Source organism: Heterocephalus glaber, unplaced genomic scaffold, assembly GCF_053883595.1.
Source record: "Heterocephalus glaber isolate CG9 unplaced genomic scaffold, H.glaber_assembly_v1.0 deba00001431, whole genome shotgun sequence".
NCBI classification, from domain to species: domain Eukaryota; kingdom Metazoa; phylum Chordata; class Mammalia; order Rodentia; family Bathyergidae; genus Heterocephalus; species Heterocephalus glaber.
The window spans coordinates 968,577-984,349 of NW_028258295.1; the positions used below are offsets into that span (position 1 = coordinate 968,577).

The window sequence follows — 15,773 nt, forward strand, 5'->3', positions numbered from 1 at the left end:
TTAATCCACTTCGATCTTAGTTTAGTGCATGGTGATAGGTATGGGTCTAGTTTTAATCTTTGGCAGGTTGAAATCCAGTTTTTCCAACATGAATTATTGAATAGGCTATCTTTTCTCCAATGAGGGTGGTTGGCTCCTTTGTCAAAGATGAGGCAGCTGAGTATGTCTGGAGTTGTTTCTGCATCTTCTGATTTACTCCAATGATCTTCAGGTCTGTTTCTTTGCCAGTACCGTGCTGTTTTTATCACAGTAGCTTTGTAGTATAGTTTCAAGTTGGGGATTGTGATACCCCCAGCCATGTCTCTATTGCCTAGAATTGCTTTTGCTATTCTAGGTTTCTTCTGCTTCCAAATGAATTTTTGGATTGTTTTCTCTAGTTCCGTGAAGTATATTGTTGGAATTTCAATTGGTATTGCATTAAATCTATATAGTAGTTTTGGAAGTATGGCCATTTTCACTATATTGATTCTTTCTACCCAGGAACAAGGGATATCTTTCCATTTTCCTTTTTTTGTGCGATGGCAGTTGACGCCATCTTTCCATTTTCTTATGTCCTCTTTGATCTCCTTTTTCAGGGTTCTATAGCTTTCAGTGTAGAGGTCTTTTGCTTCCTTTGTTAGGTTGATTACTAGATATTTCATTTTTTTAGATGCTATTGTAAAAGGAATTATTTCCTGCATTTCTCTCTCAATGGGTCTGCTATTTGCGTATAAGAAGGCTATTGTTTTTTGAGTGTTGACCTTATATCCAGCTACTCTACTGAATCTGTCAATTAGGTCTAGAAGACTTTTGACCGAGTTTTTTGGGTCTGTTATGTAAAGTATCATATCATCAGCAAATAATGACAGTTTCACTTCTTCCTTTCCTATCTTTATTCCTTTTATTTCTTTCTCTTGTCTAATTGCTATGGTTAATGTTTCCAGAACAATATTGAACAGGAGTGGTGATAGTGGGCATCTTTGTCTTGTTCCTGATTTTAGCATGAAAGTTTTCAGTTTTTGACCATTTAGTATGATGTTAGCTGTTGGTTTTTCATAGATAGCCTTAATCAGGTTGAGATAAAGACCTTCTATTCCAATTTTCTGTAGCGTTTTTATCATGAATGGGTGCTGGATTTTGTCAGATGTCTTTTCTGCATCTATTGAGATGATCATATGGTTTTTGTTCTTGACTCTGTTAATATAGTGTATTACATTTATTGATTTATGGATGTTGAACCATCTTTGCATCCCTGGGATAAATCCAACTTGGTCAGGGTGTATGATCTTCTTGATGATCCTCTGTATTCTGTTTGGCAGTATCTTGTTGAGGATTTTTGCATCTATGTTCATTAGGGAGATTGGTCTGTAGTTCTTGTTTTGGGTTGGGTCTTTCCCTGGTTTTGGAATCAAAGTAACACTTGCTTCCAGGAAAGAATTTGGAAGCCTTGCTTCCCTTTCAATTTCCTTAATGAGTTTAAAGAATAATGGTGATAGTTCCTCTGTAAACGTCTTGTAGAATTCAGCAGTGAAGCCATCAGGACCTGGGCTTTTCTTTGTTGGTAAATTTTTTATTACATTTTCAATTTCACTCATTGTTATTGGGGTGTTTAGAATTTCTATATCTTCTTCATTTAACTTTGGCAGTTTGTATGTATCTAGGAATCTGTCCATTTCTTCTGTGTTTTCCATTTTTTTAGAGTACAGGTTCTCCAAGTAGGTATTGATGATCCTCTGAATTTCTGCTGGATCTGTTGTGGCTTCACCTTTTTCATTCCTAATTGCATGGATTTGAGCCTTTTCTTTCCTTTTTTTGATAAGATTGGCTAAAGGCTTATCGATTTTATTTATTCTTTCAAAAAACCCAGCTCTTCGATTCGTTGATTTTTTTGTATCATTCTCTTAGTCTCCATTGCATTGATTTCTGTTCAAATCTTTATAATTTCCTTTCTTGTATGAGCTTTGGGTTTGTTATGCTATTCTTTTTCTAGGAGCTTGAGCTTCTGCATTAGGTTATTTAACTGAGTTCTCTCTGTTGTCCTAATGCGAGCATTCACTGCTATGAATTTCCCGCATAGAACTGCTTTCATTGTGTCCCACAGATTCCTGTATGTTGTACTGGCATTATCATTTACTTGTAGAAACTGTCTAATTTCTTCGTTAATTTCCTCTGTGACCCAAGGTTGTTCTGGAAGGTGTTACTCAATTTCCATGTGCTTGTGGGTGTTTTGCAGTTTCTTATGTTATTGATCTCCAATTTTATTGCACTATGGTCTGATAATATACAGGGTATAACTTCAATTCTTTTACATTTACTTAGTTTTGCCCTATGAGCTAGCATGTGATCGATTTTGGAGAATGACCCGTGTGCAGCTGAAAAGAATGTGTATTCTGATTTTGTGGGGTGAAACACTCTATAAACATCTATTAAGTCCATTTTTCAATAACTTGGTTCCGTTCTAGAATTTCATTGTTAATTTTTTTCCTAGATGATCTGTCTATTTGTGATAGAGGGGTGTTGAGGTCCCCCACTACAATTATGTTATTGTTTATTTGGTTTTTCAAGTCCATTAATATTTGTTTTGTATAGCTGGGGGCATTGGTAATCGGTGCATAAATATTTAGGATTGTTATCTCTTCCTCTTGGATTGTTCCCTTCACAAGTATGTAGTGACCATCTTTGTCTCTCTTAATTAGTTTTGGTTTGAAATCTACTTTGTCTGCAAATAAGATTACTTTGCCTGCTTTTTTCTGGGTTCCTGTCACATGGAGAACTGTTTTCCATCCTTTGACTTTCAGTCTATGAATTTCCTTTTGTGTTAGGTGTGTTTCTTGCATACAGCATATTGTTGCATTTTCCTTATTAATCCATTCTGCCAGTCTATTTCTTTTGAAATATTTCTTTTTTTTTTTTTAAATATTTCTTTTGCCAGTCTTTCTTTCTTTTTCCTGGGTTTTTCTTCTTAATCCATTCTGTCAGTCTATTTCTCGATTGGTGAATTGAGTCCATTAACATTGATAGTTATAATTGAGAGATATTGACTCATTCTTGCCATGATGTTTTATTGTTGTTGGCTCTTTTATTTCTTATTTTTCCCCCTTTCCCTTTAGAGTCTTACCTTGCATGGTGTCTTCTCTTTGTTGGCCCTCATGGAATTGTGACCTTCATTGTCTTTTTCTAGGATATTGCATAAAATTGTTTGGAGTGCTGCTTTGGTGGTCATGAAATTTCTCAGGTGTTCTTTGTCGTGAAAGTGTCTAATTTCCCCATCGATTTTGAAAGATAATTTTGCCAGATACAACAGTCTAGGTTGGAAGTTATTTTATTTTAGGGCTTGCAATACTTCACTCCAGGCTCTCCTTGATTTGAGGGTTTGTGTTGAGAAATCTGCCGTGATTCTGTTGGGCTTTCCTTTGTAGGTGATTTGTTTCTTTTCTCTAACTGTCTGTAGAATTTTGTTCTTCTCTTGGGTTTCTGGGATCTTGACTATTATATGTCTAGGTGTACATTTTTTTTGGTCATGGCTAGTTGGAGTTCTATATGCTTCACTTATCTGTATGTCCAATTCTCTACCTCTGTCTGGAATGTTTTCTACTATTACTTCTGTGGACAGTTTTTTTTTATGTCAATTGTACTTTCTTCTGGTTTTTTTGTGGACTCCTATCAGTCTTATGTTATTCTTCTTTGCATCATCTAGCAGCTGTTGGATTGATTTCTCATGGTCCCTTACTATCTTTAAGAAATCTCTGTTTTCATGGTCCTTAACCACAGTCCTGTCTTCTATATCTGATATTCTGCCTTCAGATTCTCTTAGTCTGCTCTGCATGCTTTCAGTGGAGTTTTTAATCTCCTAATCTCCTGAATATCTGTTTGAATCTGTTTCATGGATTCCATTTCTTTCTTATGTTGGGCGATCATGGTTTCCATTTCTTTCTTATGCTGGGCATTCATGGCTTCCGGCATGTTTCTGATCTCATCTATTTTCTTATCTGTTTCTGCTCTAGAGCCTCTAATCATGTCTTTCACTCTACTCACCATCTCTGTATTTATCTGGGAGATTATTTCTGCTTTGAATTTTTCTAGAGCCTCATGCATCTGCTTTGTTACTTCCTGTGCTCTCAATTCAGGATGTCCAAGTGGTTGTTTATCAGACTTTTCCACCTCATTTCCCCCAGAATTTCCTTTTTGTGGCGTGGAAGCTTGTTTTTGTGCCTTGCTTAAATGTCTTCTCATTTTTGTTTTGGTACTGTCCTTGGTTTAATTCCTGGGTTGATATTTCAGAATTGCTTAATGTAGGTATCTTGGTTGCTTGTGTTTAAATCCCTTGTGGAATGATTGCTTTTCGGAGGTGTCTTCCAGATATGGCTTGTGTTTAGGTTTTGAGGCTCTAATGACTCTGAGGCTATTTTATTTTCCTTATACCAGGAAGGAAAACTGATTAGATCAATCACAGCATGTTAGGCCAAATGATAATCAGCAATACCAAAGCATCAAGCGCAGCTGAGAAAATGACAATTTGTGGTAGTTATTAATCTGTCACGTTTAACTAGGTGAAGTATAATCCCCTGTGCCTCTGTAGTGAGGGACAAGGTACAAGGTAGCAGAAGAGCGGGAAGGCGGGGGTGGGGGCAGTGGAACTGGGCCTTGCAGGAGCCCACGCAGCTAAGGGGAGCCTGGATGGGGGTGGGGCTCCAAGCTGCTCCCGGGACCTCACCGTGGCGTGACCAGGAACCCGGACGCAGCCGAGGAGCTCCACGCTGCCTGGCCGACCCACAGAGAGCAGCACCAGATGGAGGCGGGGCTCCAAGCAGCTCCCGGGACCCCTCCGTGGTGTGGCCAGGAACCCGGATGCAGCCGAGGAGCCTCATGCCGCCCAGCTTAATTTCTATATCTTTATAAATATTTTCTCCTTGATAAGTCATTGTTTTTGTACTTAGATTTTTATACATATATCCTTTAGTTCTTTGAACATATTATAATAGCTGGTTTACATTTTTGTTTATTAAGTCCAGTATAGGCCTTCTCACTGCTTCTAGTCAGTGCTCTTCCTTTCTTGTGCATGGCCTATTCTTTGCTGTTTACTTGCCTGTCCTGCATTTTTAAAAAATTGGATATTTAAAATTGTGTGGTAGCACCTTATATCAAAATTCCCACTTCTTGGGCTTTTCTTTTGCTCTCTTTGTTGTTATTTCTATTCAGTGAATTTCCTGTACAGCTGCTCTGCTAGTCAGTTTTTAGTTGTGACCAAATACCTGAGAAAAACAAATTAAAGGAGGAAAGGGGCTTTTTTGTCTCAAAGTTTCAGAGGTTTCAGTCCATGGTCAGTTGGCTCCATGGCTTTGGTGAGGCAGAAACATTGTGTGGGAAGGGCGTGATGGAAATAAATTGCTCATCTTGTGCAGCCCAGAAGCAAGGAGAAAGAAAACAAACACTGGTGGGCTTCCTCCTTCCATTTTTATTTTGTCCTGGGACCCAGCCTACTGGATGATGCTGCCCACAGAGAGAGTGAGAATCCCCCCTCAATTTTCTGTCCCATAGGTCAGTCATCTCTGAAAACACTCTCAGAGACACTTTTAGAAGGATATGATACTAATTTCCTAGGTTTTTGTGAATCCAATACAGTTGACAATCAAGATTAAACACCACGGCTTCTATTGTGTATGTTCCAGTGAACCTGGGATTCTTTTGTTCAATATGGGACAGAAATCACACAAAGGTAAAATACAGCTTTTTTACTGTACCATTTATTTTGGTGTTACCAGATATCTTTAGCTGAATTCAAGACAGAAATCGTGAAAAGGGAAGCAATACTATCTAAATGAGGCTTCACTGGGACTTAGGCTTGAGCCTGAGACAGTGCACAGGCTAGAGCTCAAAGGACTCAAGAAGTAAAGCTCACAGATAAAACCCTGGGCATGTGCAACTGCACAGTTAGTTGTTGTGCGTGATCCCAGTATTTTCTGCAGGTGGTTTGTCAGTTTTTTCCTTTTGGCACCAGAGTTTGCAGTTGACACAACAATATGTAATTGGCTTGCAAAAGATGGTGGAGGTGTGCTGCCTATAATCCCAGTACTATGAGAGGCTGAAACAGGAGAATTGCAAGTTTGAACCCAGCCTGAGCAACTGTTTCAAAGTAAAAAATAGATAAAAAAGAAAAAGAAAAAGACCTGGGCATATAACTCAGTGCAAAGGTCCTAGGTTCAGTCCCTGGTAACTAACATGCACACACACACACACACACACACACACACACACACACACACACACACACACACACACACACACACATGCACACAGACTGTAGTGGTGCTAACTCCGAAAGTAAAATATAGGTCAAGTTCAGGTATATTGCAAATGAAGGGGTTTCTGGAAAGCTTGGAGGAGAATTCAGCAGCCCTTTTGTATTCTGTAAGAGACCTTGGAGAAGGGAATTGGGGCCTTTCCTTAGTATAGCTCCTGAAGTGCTTGATCATTTAGGTTAGTGGTTAGCTAATGATTTGACAGAGATTTCCTTAAATGCTTCAAACTACTAAGTCTCTCAGCCCTTCCTGATAGCCTCAGGGTGTATTGGGATAAACCTTCATTGCTTTGGCAGGCAATTTAAAAAGCTGCCCTAGCCTTTGGTTCCTGTTGGGACAGAGCCTTAAGGTTAGCTGGAGGTGAAAATTACACACTTTTTAGTTCTTTCCTAAGCACATTCACAGATCTTTTGTGCTTCACCTGATAGATTCCCAGTCAGAGTTTACCAAAGTGTCTTGAGGACATCTTCTCAGTTTTTCCTTTTAGGGTTAGTCTCCTATGAGCCCCACCTGTTAATCCTGCTTCTGGCAACTGTGATATTAGACACTGGGCAATTGTCAGTCACTGGTCACTGTTCTCCTGACAGCCCTGGTTGGTTGTGGAGCTGTTTCTACAGTGATTAAAATTGTATAAAGATTAGAGAATGTACCTCTCCTGTGAGCCACCAGAGAGGTGACCCAGGAACAGTTTTCGAACCGTATAAGTTTTTGGGAGCTTCAACCCTGTTCTGTTCTGTCCAATAGCGAGGTTGCTGGTTTCCACAGCTATTGTGGCTGTGAGACCATGCCTATCCAAGGCTACTACAGAGCTGGAACGAGGTGATGGGATTAGGCCAAGTGAAAACTTCTCAAAGTTGGCTCTTCCTGCCAAGATTCCACCATTGTTCTTGAATAAAATGCTCTTTGGATTGTTGCAAATTTTTATTTAATTTTCAGAATGCTGAAAAAGTTGATTTTGAGAATTTGTCTGTTTTTCTTGCTTTTATGTGTCAGTGAATATTTAAAGTCTTTCTCTGCCATTTGGGATGTGCTTGCAATTAATATTAACCTCGTAAACTTGATTATGAACCTTTTCCTGCCTACACAAAAGTACACCTAATAATAATGATATGACCTTCTCATATGTCCTCATCCAGCTTTAATATTTCCTGCATTTGCAGTGTCTCTTTAGTTACTACTTATTTTTTCCCTAGAATATTTTAAAACAAATCCCAGATATCATTTTTTACAAAAATGAAGATGAGGTCTCACTATGTTGCCAAGGCAAGTCTTGAAATTCTGCATTCAGTGGATCCTCTGGCTCTACCTTCTGAGTAGCTGGGACTACAGGTATATCACTGCACCTGGCTTTTTTGTTTTATTTATGGTGTTCAGTATAAACACCATTAATGTGGATGATGTTTTGCTGAAACTGTGATATTATTTCAAAGGAGAATGTAGCACTGAATGCTACAGCCAAGGCTCGGATACTTCTGGCTCTATTAATATGGTGTGTTACATTTATTGATTTGCATATGTTGAACCATCCCTGCATCCCTGGGATGAATCCCACTTGGTCAGGGTGTATGATCTTCTTGATGATCTTCTGCATTCTATTTGCCAGTATCTTATTAAGGATTTTTGCATTCATTAGTGAGATTGGCCTATAGTTCTCTTTTTCAGTTGGGTCTTTCTCTGCTTTGGGGATCAAGGTGATTCTTGCCTCTAGGAATGAATTTGGGAGTATTGCTTCCCTTTCAATTTCATTGAAGAGTTTAAACAGTAGTGGCAGTAGTTCCTCTCTAAATGTTTTGTAGAATTCAGCAGTGAAGCCATCAGGGCCTGGGCTTTTCATAGTTGGTAAGTTTTTAGTTATGTTTTCAATTTTGTTGATTGATATTGGGTTGTTTAGAATTTCTATATCTTCATTTAATTTTGGTGATTCATATGTATCTAGGAATCTGTCCATTTCTTCTGTGTTTTCTATCTTATTGGTGTATAGGTTCTAGAAGTAGGTATTGATGATCCTATGGATTTCTGCTGGGTCTGATGTAATTTCACCCTTTTCATTCCTAACTGGATGGATTTGGACCTTTTCTTTCCTTTTTTGATAAGGTTGGCTAAGGATTTGTCAATTTTGTTTATTCTTTCGAAGAACTAACACTTTGCTTCATTGATTTTTTTGTATCGTTCCCTTAGTTTCCATTTCATTGATTTCTGCTCTGATCTTTATAATTTCCTTCCTTGTATGAGCTTTGGGTTTGTCCTGGTCTTCTTTTTCTAGAAGCTTGAGGTTCAGCCCCAGGTAGTTTAATTGGGCTCACTCTGTTTTCCTAATATGAGTATTCACTGCTATGAATTTCCCTCGTATGACAGCTTTCATTGTGGCTCATAGATTCTAATATGTTGTATTGACATTGTCATTTAATTGTAGAAACTGTCTGATTTCTTCTTTAATCTCCTCTGTGACCCATTGGTTATTCAGAAGTGTGTTGGTCAGTTTCCATATGTTTATGAAATTCTTGCTGTTTTTTTTGCTATTGATCTCCAGTTTCATTGCACTGTAGTCTGATAATATACAGGGGATAACTTCAATTTCTTTGCACTTACTTAAACATGTTCTGAGAGAAAGTATGTGGTCTACTTTGGAGAACAACCCATGTGCAGGTGAAAAGCATGTGTATTCTGATTTTGTGGGGTGGAACACTCTGTAAACATCTGTTAAATTCATTTGTTCAAGAGTTTGATTGAGTTCTAGTATTTTGTTGTTTATTTTCTGTCTAGTTGATCTATCTATTTGTGACAGTGGGGTATTGAGGTCCTCCATTACTGTTGTGTTAGTGCTTATTTGATTTTTTATGTCCATTAGTATTTGCTTTATACAGTTGGGCACACTAGTGTTTGTTGCATAGATATTTATGATTGTCATCTCTTCCTCTTGGATTGTTCCATTTACAAGGAAGTAGTTTCCTTCTTTAAAACAACCTATTTTTAACCGTTTGTGCAGTGGTAGTTTGAATGTATATACTGCTTAAATGAATTAGATGTAATTTTGCATATTATCAGCTTAGTACTCATGTAGTATTTGTGGGGGCATCACAAGCAGAGGGTATTGAATTGTGGTTATATTGTAGTTAAGACAATTGGTATGTTCTTGACCTTCTGTAGGAAGTTAATAATTATAATAGCAAAGAAGTCAAGAATAATGAAGCCACACTTACCTCTTCTGGCTGGAGATCCCAACATCCAAATAAATTTAATAGTCATTTGTGTGACTGTGTCCACTTAAAGTTATGTATGTATCTCAGTGTCTTTTCTGATAGATGCACAGCATTTACCTTTAATTCCCAGTCACATACTTTTATTAGAGTTGGAAACATACACTGTCTTTATGACAGTTTTTATCTTTTTTGAGTCATGGACTCTTTAAAACTCTGACAAAAGATATGAACCCTCCATATCTTTGTTGTTTATTATTATTGCTAACTTACTACAGAGGTCAAGAACATAGTAATTGTCTTACCTGTAAAATAGCAACAACTCAATATTGTGTGCATATGTATACCCCATAAATACTATGTGAGAACCAAGGTGATAAACACAAAGTTACTTCTAAGTATATACAGTCACTGCACAAATGACAAAAAGAATTTATTTTAAATGAATTAGCAAAATGACTTGTATGTGTGTGCAAAAATTTCCATATATATATATTCATGGCGTTCCTGGACCATTTAAATCTATTCATCCACAGAGAAGTTAAGATCCTCTTAATCTAGTGCTTTTATACACATTTTCAAGATTGTTATGATGGCTGAGAATCTCTAAAATGCAATATGATGTGGTCAATATCATGTTGAATACTCTATTCTACTGAAGGATATATATTCCAGCAAGAGATCTTACTCAGAGATTAGAAAATACAATCACTGAGGATTCCCTTGAGTCTTAATATAAATTTAAGTCTTATGACTTAAAAAAGTGTGAGTAGAAAGATGTGCCTTACTGGAGGCTGAGCTCATCTGTGCTAGTTTGGAGGCTGTGGGCCCTGCCCTCCCTTCTCTTCAGCCTTGTTCCACACAACCTCTTTCCTTTTTTTCACTCTTCCTAAGCATTGCCGTTTCCAGCGCCCTGCACAAGTCCAACTTCTTCCATCATACACTTGTCCTTCCCATCTAATATCTATTGCAGACCAGGTAGCCAGCATAAAGCAGCCCAGCCCAGGCTGTCCAGTGATGGCTGTCATTGCAAAAATATGAATTTGTAGTCATGGTCTCTGTTTTGTGTTTTCAGTGGAATTTAAGAAAGTCTAACTTGTTTCCTTCTTCAGTTGTGTTGAGCAGCTATCATTTGGCACAATTAATTTTTTTTACCTCTTCCTTGGCAGCATCTCCTAGGCAATCACCAACAGTCTTCTGTCCAGCTCTGGGTCTCCTTTGGCCGGAAGCCCATGCGAGCAGCCCAGTTTGTCACAAGACATCCTATTAATGTGAGTGAGGTCTGCTTGGGGTTGGGAAGAAATCTTACTGTCCCCAACCCCATCAGAGATTGGGGAATGGGTGTAATGGGAATGATGGGGGGTACTCTGCTAGGGTGGAATGCCTTTCCACAGAGGGCTCTAAAAAGGGACATTGGTGCTTTGGGCATGTTGGCCTGTTGTTGCCCACTTCACCATTTGAAGTGAAGCTTAGCAGCAAACTTAATTTGCTTTAAGTGGAGTAGGATTGGCAGAGGGGTTGTATTAAAGTCAATGGCCTCATGTGCTAGGGCTGAGGCAGTGGGAAGTATGTGCCCAAAGCGCTTATTTAATGAGTACCTGCTATATTGCTTGCAGATAGCCAGGCTCCAAAAGAGGACAGATTGGAGTTCCACCTTGTAGAAGCACATTGGGGAGACCAGGAATTGAGCAGAGGAATAAACTGTAGTCAATTCCTTGAATATGCAGCATTATAATCAGAGATTGATAGGAGAGATCAGCACAGGGAGAGGTCATCAGGGAAGTAACTGTGGGTAGGAGGTTCCTTTGAAGGCCTTGATATGAGCAGTTATTTGGTGGGAAGTTAGTGGCTCAGAGGGGAATGTGATGGAGAACAGTCCTATCAGTTCTTTCATGCTTTGTGTAGGTACTGCCTTCCTTTAAGTCACCTTAGGGCAAAAAAAAAAAAAAGAAAAGAAAAGAAATTAAATTCTTGTTAATCTAAATTATATTTTGTACTAATGAATAGTCTCTTGAGTAAAAGAGAAAGACATTAATAATAATTAATATAATACCTAAAGAAAGGCTTATAGGTCATTTATGGACTTCAGAGTCCCATTCTTTTTTGTGCTCCATAAAGATCCTGCTGCACCTGCAGAGCATATTCAGCTTCTGTGAATAGAAAGTCATCAAAGTTTGTCAAAGTTGGGGACTTTCTGTGGGCTTTGTACCCATATTTGTCACTGGGACATTTGGAAGTCATGGCTTTAATGTGCCTAGAAAAAGTCTACAAGGCATAATCATTTTTGACTTATGTATTTCTTGAATTTTGATTCCAAAGGAATATTACATCGCAGATGCCTCGGAGGACCAGGTCTTTGTGTGTGTCAGTCATAGTAACAATTGTACAAATTTATACATCTCAGAGGCAGATGGGCTCAAGTTCTCTCTGTCCTTGGAGAATGTGCTGTACTACAGCCCAGGAGGGGCTGGCAGTGACACACTGGTGAGGTAAGTAAGGAGAGTGTAAGACTCTCTTCCGACTTTTTAGACCAAAATGGTCACTAGCCTCTTTCTAGTTCAGTGCTTTCTGTGTTAGTTAACTTGTGGCCATTGTGACAAAATTCCTGGGAAAGTCAACTTAAAGGAGGACAGGTTGATTTTGGCTCATGGTTTCAGAGATTTCATAGTCAGCTGATTTGGTTCCTGTGTACCTGAGGTGAGGCAGAACATCATGGCAAAAGGGTGTGGAGAAGCAAAGCTACTTACCTTATGCCTTTGAAGGCATGTCCCCAGTGACCTACTTCCTCCAACTAGGATCTACCTCATTAAACCTGCATTAAACCATTGATGAGGTCAGTGGCCTCACAATCCAGTCACCTCTCAAGGCCACACCTCTGAACATTGCTGCATTGAGAATCAAGCCCTCAGTACATGAGTCTTTGGGGGATCCTTTTTTTGTGTTGCTGGGGGTTCAACCAGAGCCTTGCCCATGCTAGGCCAGTGTACCCCCAGCCTGGAATATCATATTTACATCATGGCAAATGTTTCCCAGTATCTGGTGTACATGTTGACTAACCTGGGTACTTTTAGAGCCACAGTAGATACCTGACTCACATGCCTAAAGATTGCAATCAAATTGGTCTGAGGTACAGCCTGGATTTGAAGAGTTTAAAAATCTCCCCAGGTGCTCCTTATGTACAGCCCAAAGCTGAGAGCCACTGTTCTAGATGACCTTTAGGGTCACAGCTGCTCTGTTAACCACTCCCTCAAGCTCTCTCCATTCACTTATCTGGTTTTTGTGGTCTCTGAGCGAGTGAGAAAGTACACTTGGAAAATAGCAAGCCAGACAGAGCTCCAATATGTGGCCATGGGACCCTGCCTCCAAGTGACTCAGGTTAATTAACATCATCACTCCCTTTTAAAAAGATAATTGCATGATTGTGCTTTGTAGGAAAGGCATCAGGGTCATTGATACTTAATCTGTAAATCAAATGCATGGAGCAGTTTTGTAGTTCCAGGCAAGGGTGTTCTCTGAGCAGCACACCTATCAAAAGTCTGAGTAGGAGTTGGAGTTTGGCAGGGATGAGTAGATTCCGAAGAGCCTCTGAAGGCCATCAATCCATTTGTTGTCATTTGTCATCTGACAACTCAGCGTGACTGTGGTAGGCTCATTTCCTGCTCTTGGAAAGGAAACACCTTGGGAAGAGTCCTGCAGGCAGAGGGACAGCTAGCACAGTGACTCAGAAGTATGCCTGAGGGGCAGTGCACAGCCTTGGTGCTTCTGTGCTTTAAACCACTTCAGGAGAGCAGAGAGAGGGAAGAGACAGGGTTCTAGAGACCAGGACTAAGGTGGTGTGGAACGTTCAAAGGCATGGAAAGGACTTACTGTATTTATTTATTTATTTATTTATTTATTTATTTATTTGATACTGGGGATTGAATTCAGGACCTCGCCCCTGTCAGGTGGGCGCTGTGCCGCTGAACTATATCCCCAGCCCCCTTACTGTATTTTTAAATAAGTGAGATAGACACCATCTGTTGATTTCTTTTTATATTTGAAAAATTATAAATTGCATTACATAAAGAAAAATGCAGAAAACATCAAAGGGTATAAGTGTTCCAAGTAATTTTGAGTCAGTAACTACGTGTCTCATCTTTCACAGAAGTTACCTTCAATGCTTCATGGAAAACTGACTAAACTAGGGGCAAGGGGAGAATAAGAAGATTTGATTGCAGAGGTCCAGGCCAGTTGGCTGACCCCAGGGCTCCTGCAGTGGATATTACGGGAGTGTTCTGATCCTAAATATATTTTCAAAGTACAGCCAATAGATCTGCTGGTGAATTGGACAATGTATAGGATAAGGAAACAAAGGGACCACCTTGGGTGGTGAAGTCAGGAGGGCTGGGTGAGGAACATGTGCAGGGGAGAGATCATGAATTGTTTTGGACTTATTAGCTAGAGATGCCTATTAGATATTAGATTTACTTGTTCTCCAGTAGTGTGTTTCTACTTCCTGTTTCTTCTCCTTTGGAGGTGATGCTGTGTTTCGTTCATTTTTTTCTCCTTCAAATATAGACTCATGGGTTATTTTTATTTAATGTGTTACAAGCTGTTACTGTCATGGTTCATCTTGATATTCAAATTGTTTGGTTTGATTAGTGGTAGCTCCTAGCTTCCTCAGATTGGTTCCTGTGTCTTTTTATTGTTTTTTAAAAATAACTCATTGACATGAAATTCATATAACATCAGCTTAGCCATTTTAAAGTGAACAGTTCAGTGCTTAGTACTTACACAAAGGCGTGCAGACCACCACTGTCTCAGTCACTTTTTCATTGCTTGGACTAAGTACCCAACACCAGCAAATTAAAGGAGCAGAGGTTTATTTTGGCACACAGTTCAGAAATTGTAGTCCATGGTTGGCAGGCTTAAACATAGAAGTAGCCTGGCAGAAGGGTCTGGGTGGAGGAAAGCTGCTTGTGTCATAGTAGCCTAGAAGCAGAGGGAGAAGGGAGAACTGGGGAAGAAGATGCACCCTTGCAGGTCACACCCCCAGAGACTTTCCAAATCTCCTTGCAAAAGCCCCGCCTCTGGGCCCATGAGGCTCTTGGTGGGGGACATCTAAATATAAGCCATAACAACCACCTCTGTCTAGTTCTAGAATATTTTATTTCTCCAAAAGAAAATCTCATACCCATTAAATAGTTTTTTCTCCACTATCCCCTTCTCCCACCCTCCAGGCAGCCATCAGTTTAATTTCTTTCATTATCTTTTTTCTTTCTTGTTTTTTTTTTTGAGACAGGGTCTCCCTTTGTAGTTCAGGCTCATCTTGAACTCACTATGTAGCCCAGGTTGGCCTCAAACTCACAGTGATCCTGCTGCCTCAGCCACAAGAGTGCTGAGATTACAGGTGTGCACCACCATGTCCAGCTTGCCATCAGTTTAATTTCTGTCTTTGTAAATTTTCCTTTTTTGTCTATTTCATATAAATGAAATTATACAATAATATGCAACCTCCTATGTCTGGCTTCTTTCATTTAGCATACTGTTTGTAACACATGTAGCATGTATCAGTATCTCATTCATTTTTATGAATGAATACTATTATGTTTACATTTTATAATTAAAATTCATGAACCGTTATCTTTTGGGTCTTTCACTGACTCTTCAGTTTTTTCCTTCTGTGTAGAGCCTCTGGCTATGGATAGATAAGTCACAGATTACCAACATTTTCTTCATTTGCTAGATATTTAGATGAACATCTCATGGTAGGGCAGTGACGGAGCCAGAGCTGGAGGGAAGGGCTCCCCAGGAAGTAGTGACCACAGGACCACTTTATATATACACACAGCCTGTTATGTGATGCAGTTTCCTCCTCCTCTGGCTGAGAGTACAGTCCAGTTAAAAAGTTGAAAATAGATTCACGTAAAAAGCCCAACATCCTGCACAGCTTTCTTACTCTTTTTCGTAGATTTTATCTCAGACTACAGGGGTTTGGTTGTGCCCAATGGAATGATCTTTTGTCATTTGCATCTCAGTCTCAGCCAGATGTAATGGGCTAAGGGTGAATTAGATGATGACAGCAGCCTGGTTTAAACCAACTTCTGTGGTCTTTGAAATGAGCTAGAGGAACTGGTTCTAATTTCCTTAGAGAAATGGAGAAAGAACTCTTAATAGGGGATTACCCAGGAATTTGTGAGATGTGCTGTGTAGGAATCGCAGAGAATGTTAAAGCTAAATGTAGGGCTCTTTGGAGGAACTAATGTGCTGAGAACATGTCAAGGCCCCCAGAGGCACCTTAAAGAGGAACAAGGAACAC

General features: G+C 39.4%; 1 protein-coding gene across 2 annotated transcripts in view; it reads left to right on the top strand.

Moving 5' to 3' along the window:
• Sorl1 (sortilin related receptor 1) overlaps positions 1–15,773 on the top strand; it is a 169,894-nt gene that overhangs the window by 49,469 nt on the left and 104,652 nt on the right. For both annotated transcript variants that reach the window (XM_004870912.4, XM_021249086.2), the window contains exons 7-8: positions 10,645–10,746; positions 11,795–11,964. In XM_004870912.4, coding sequence (XP_004870969.2) covers positions 10,645–10,746; positions 11,795–11,964 — 272 coding nt within the window. The remainder of the gene's footprint in view (positions 1–10,644; positions 10,747–11,794; positions 11,965–15,773) is intronic.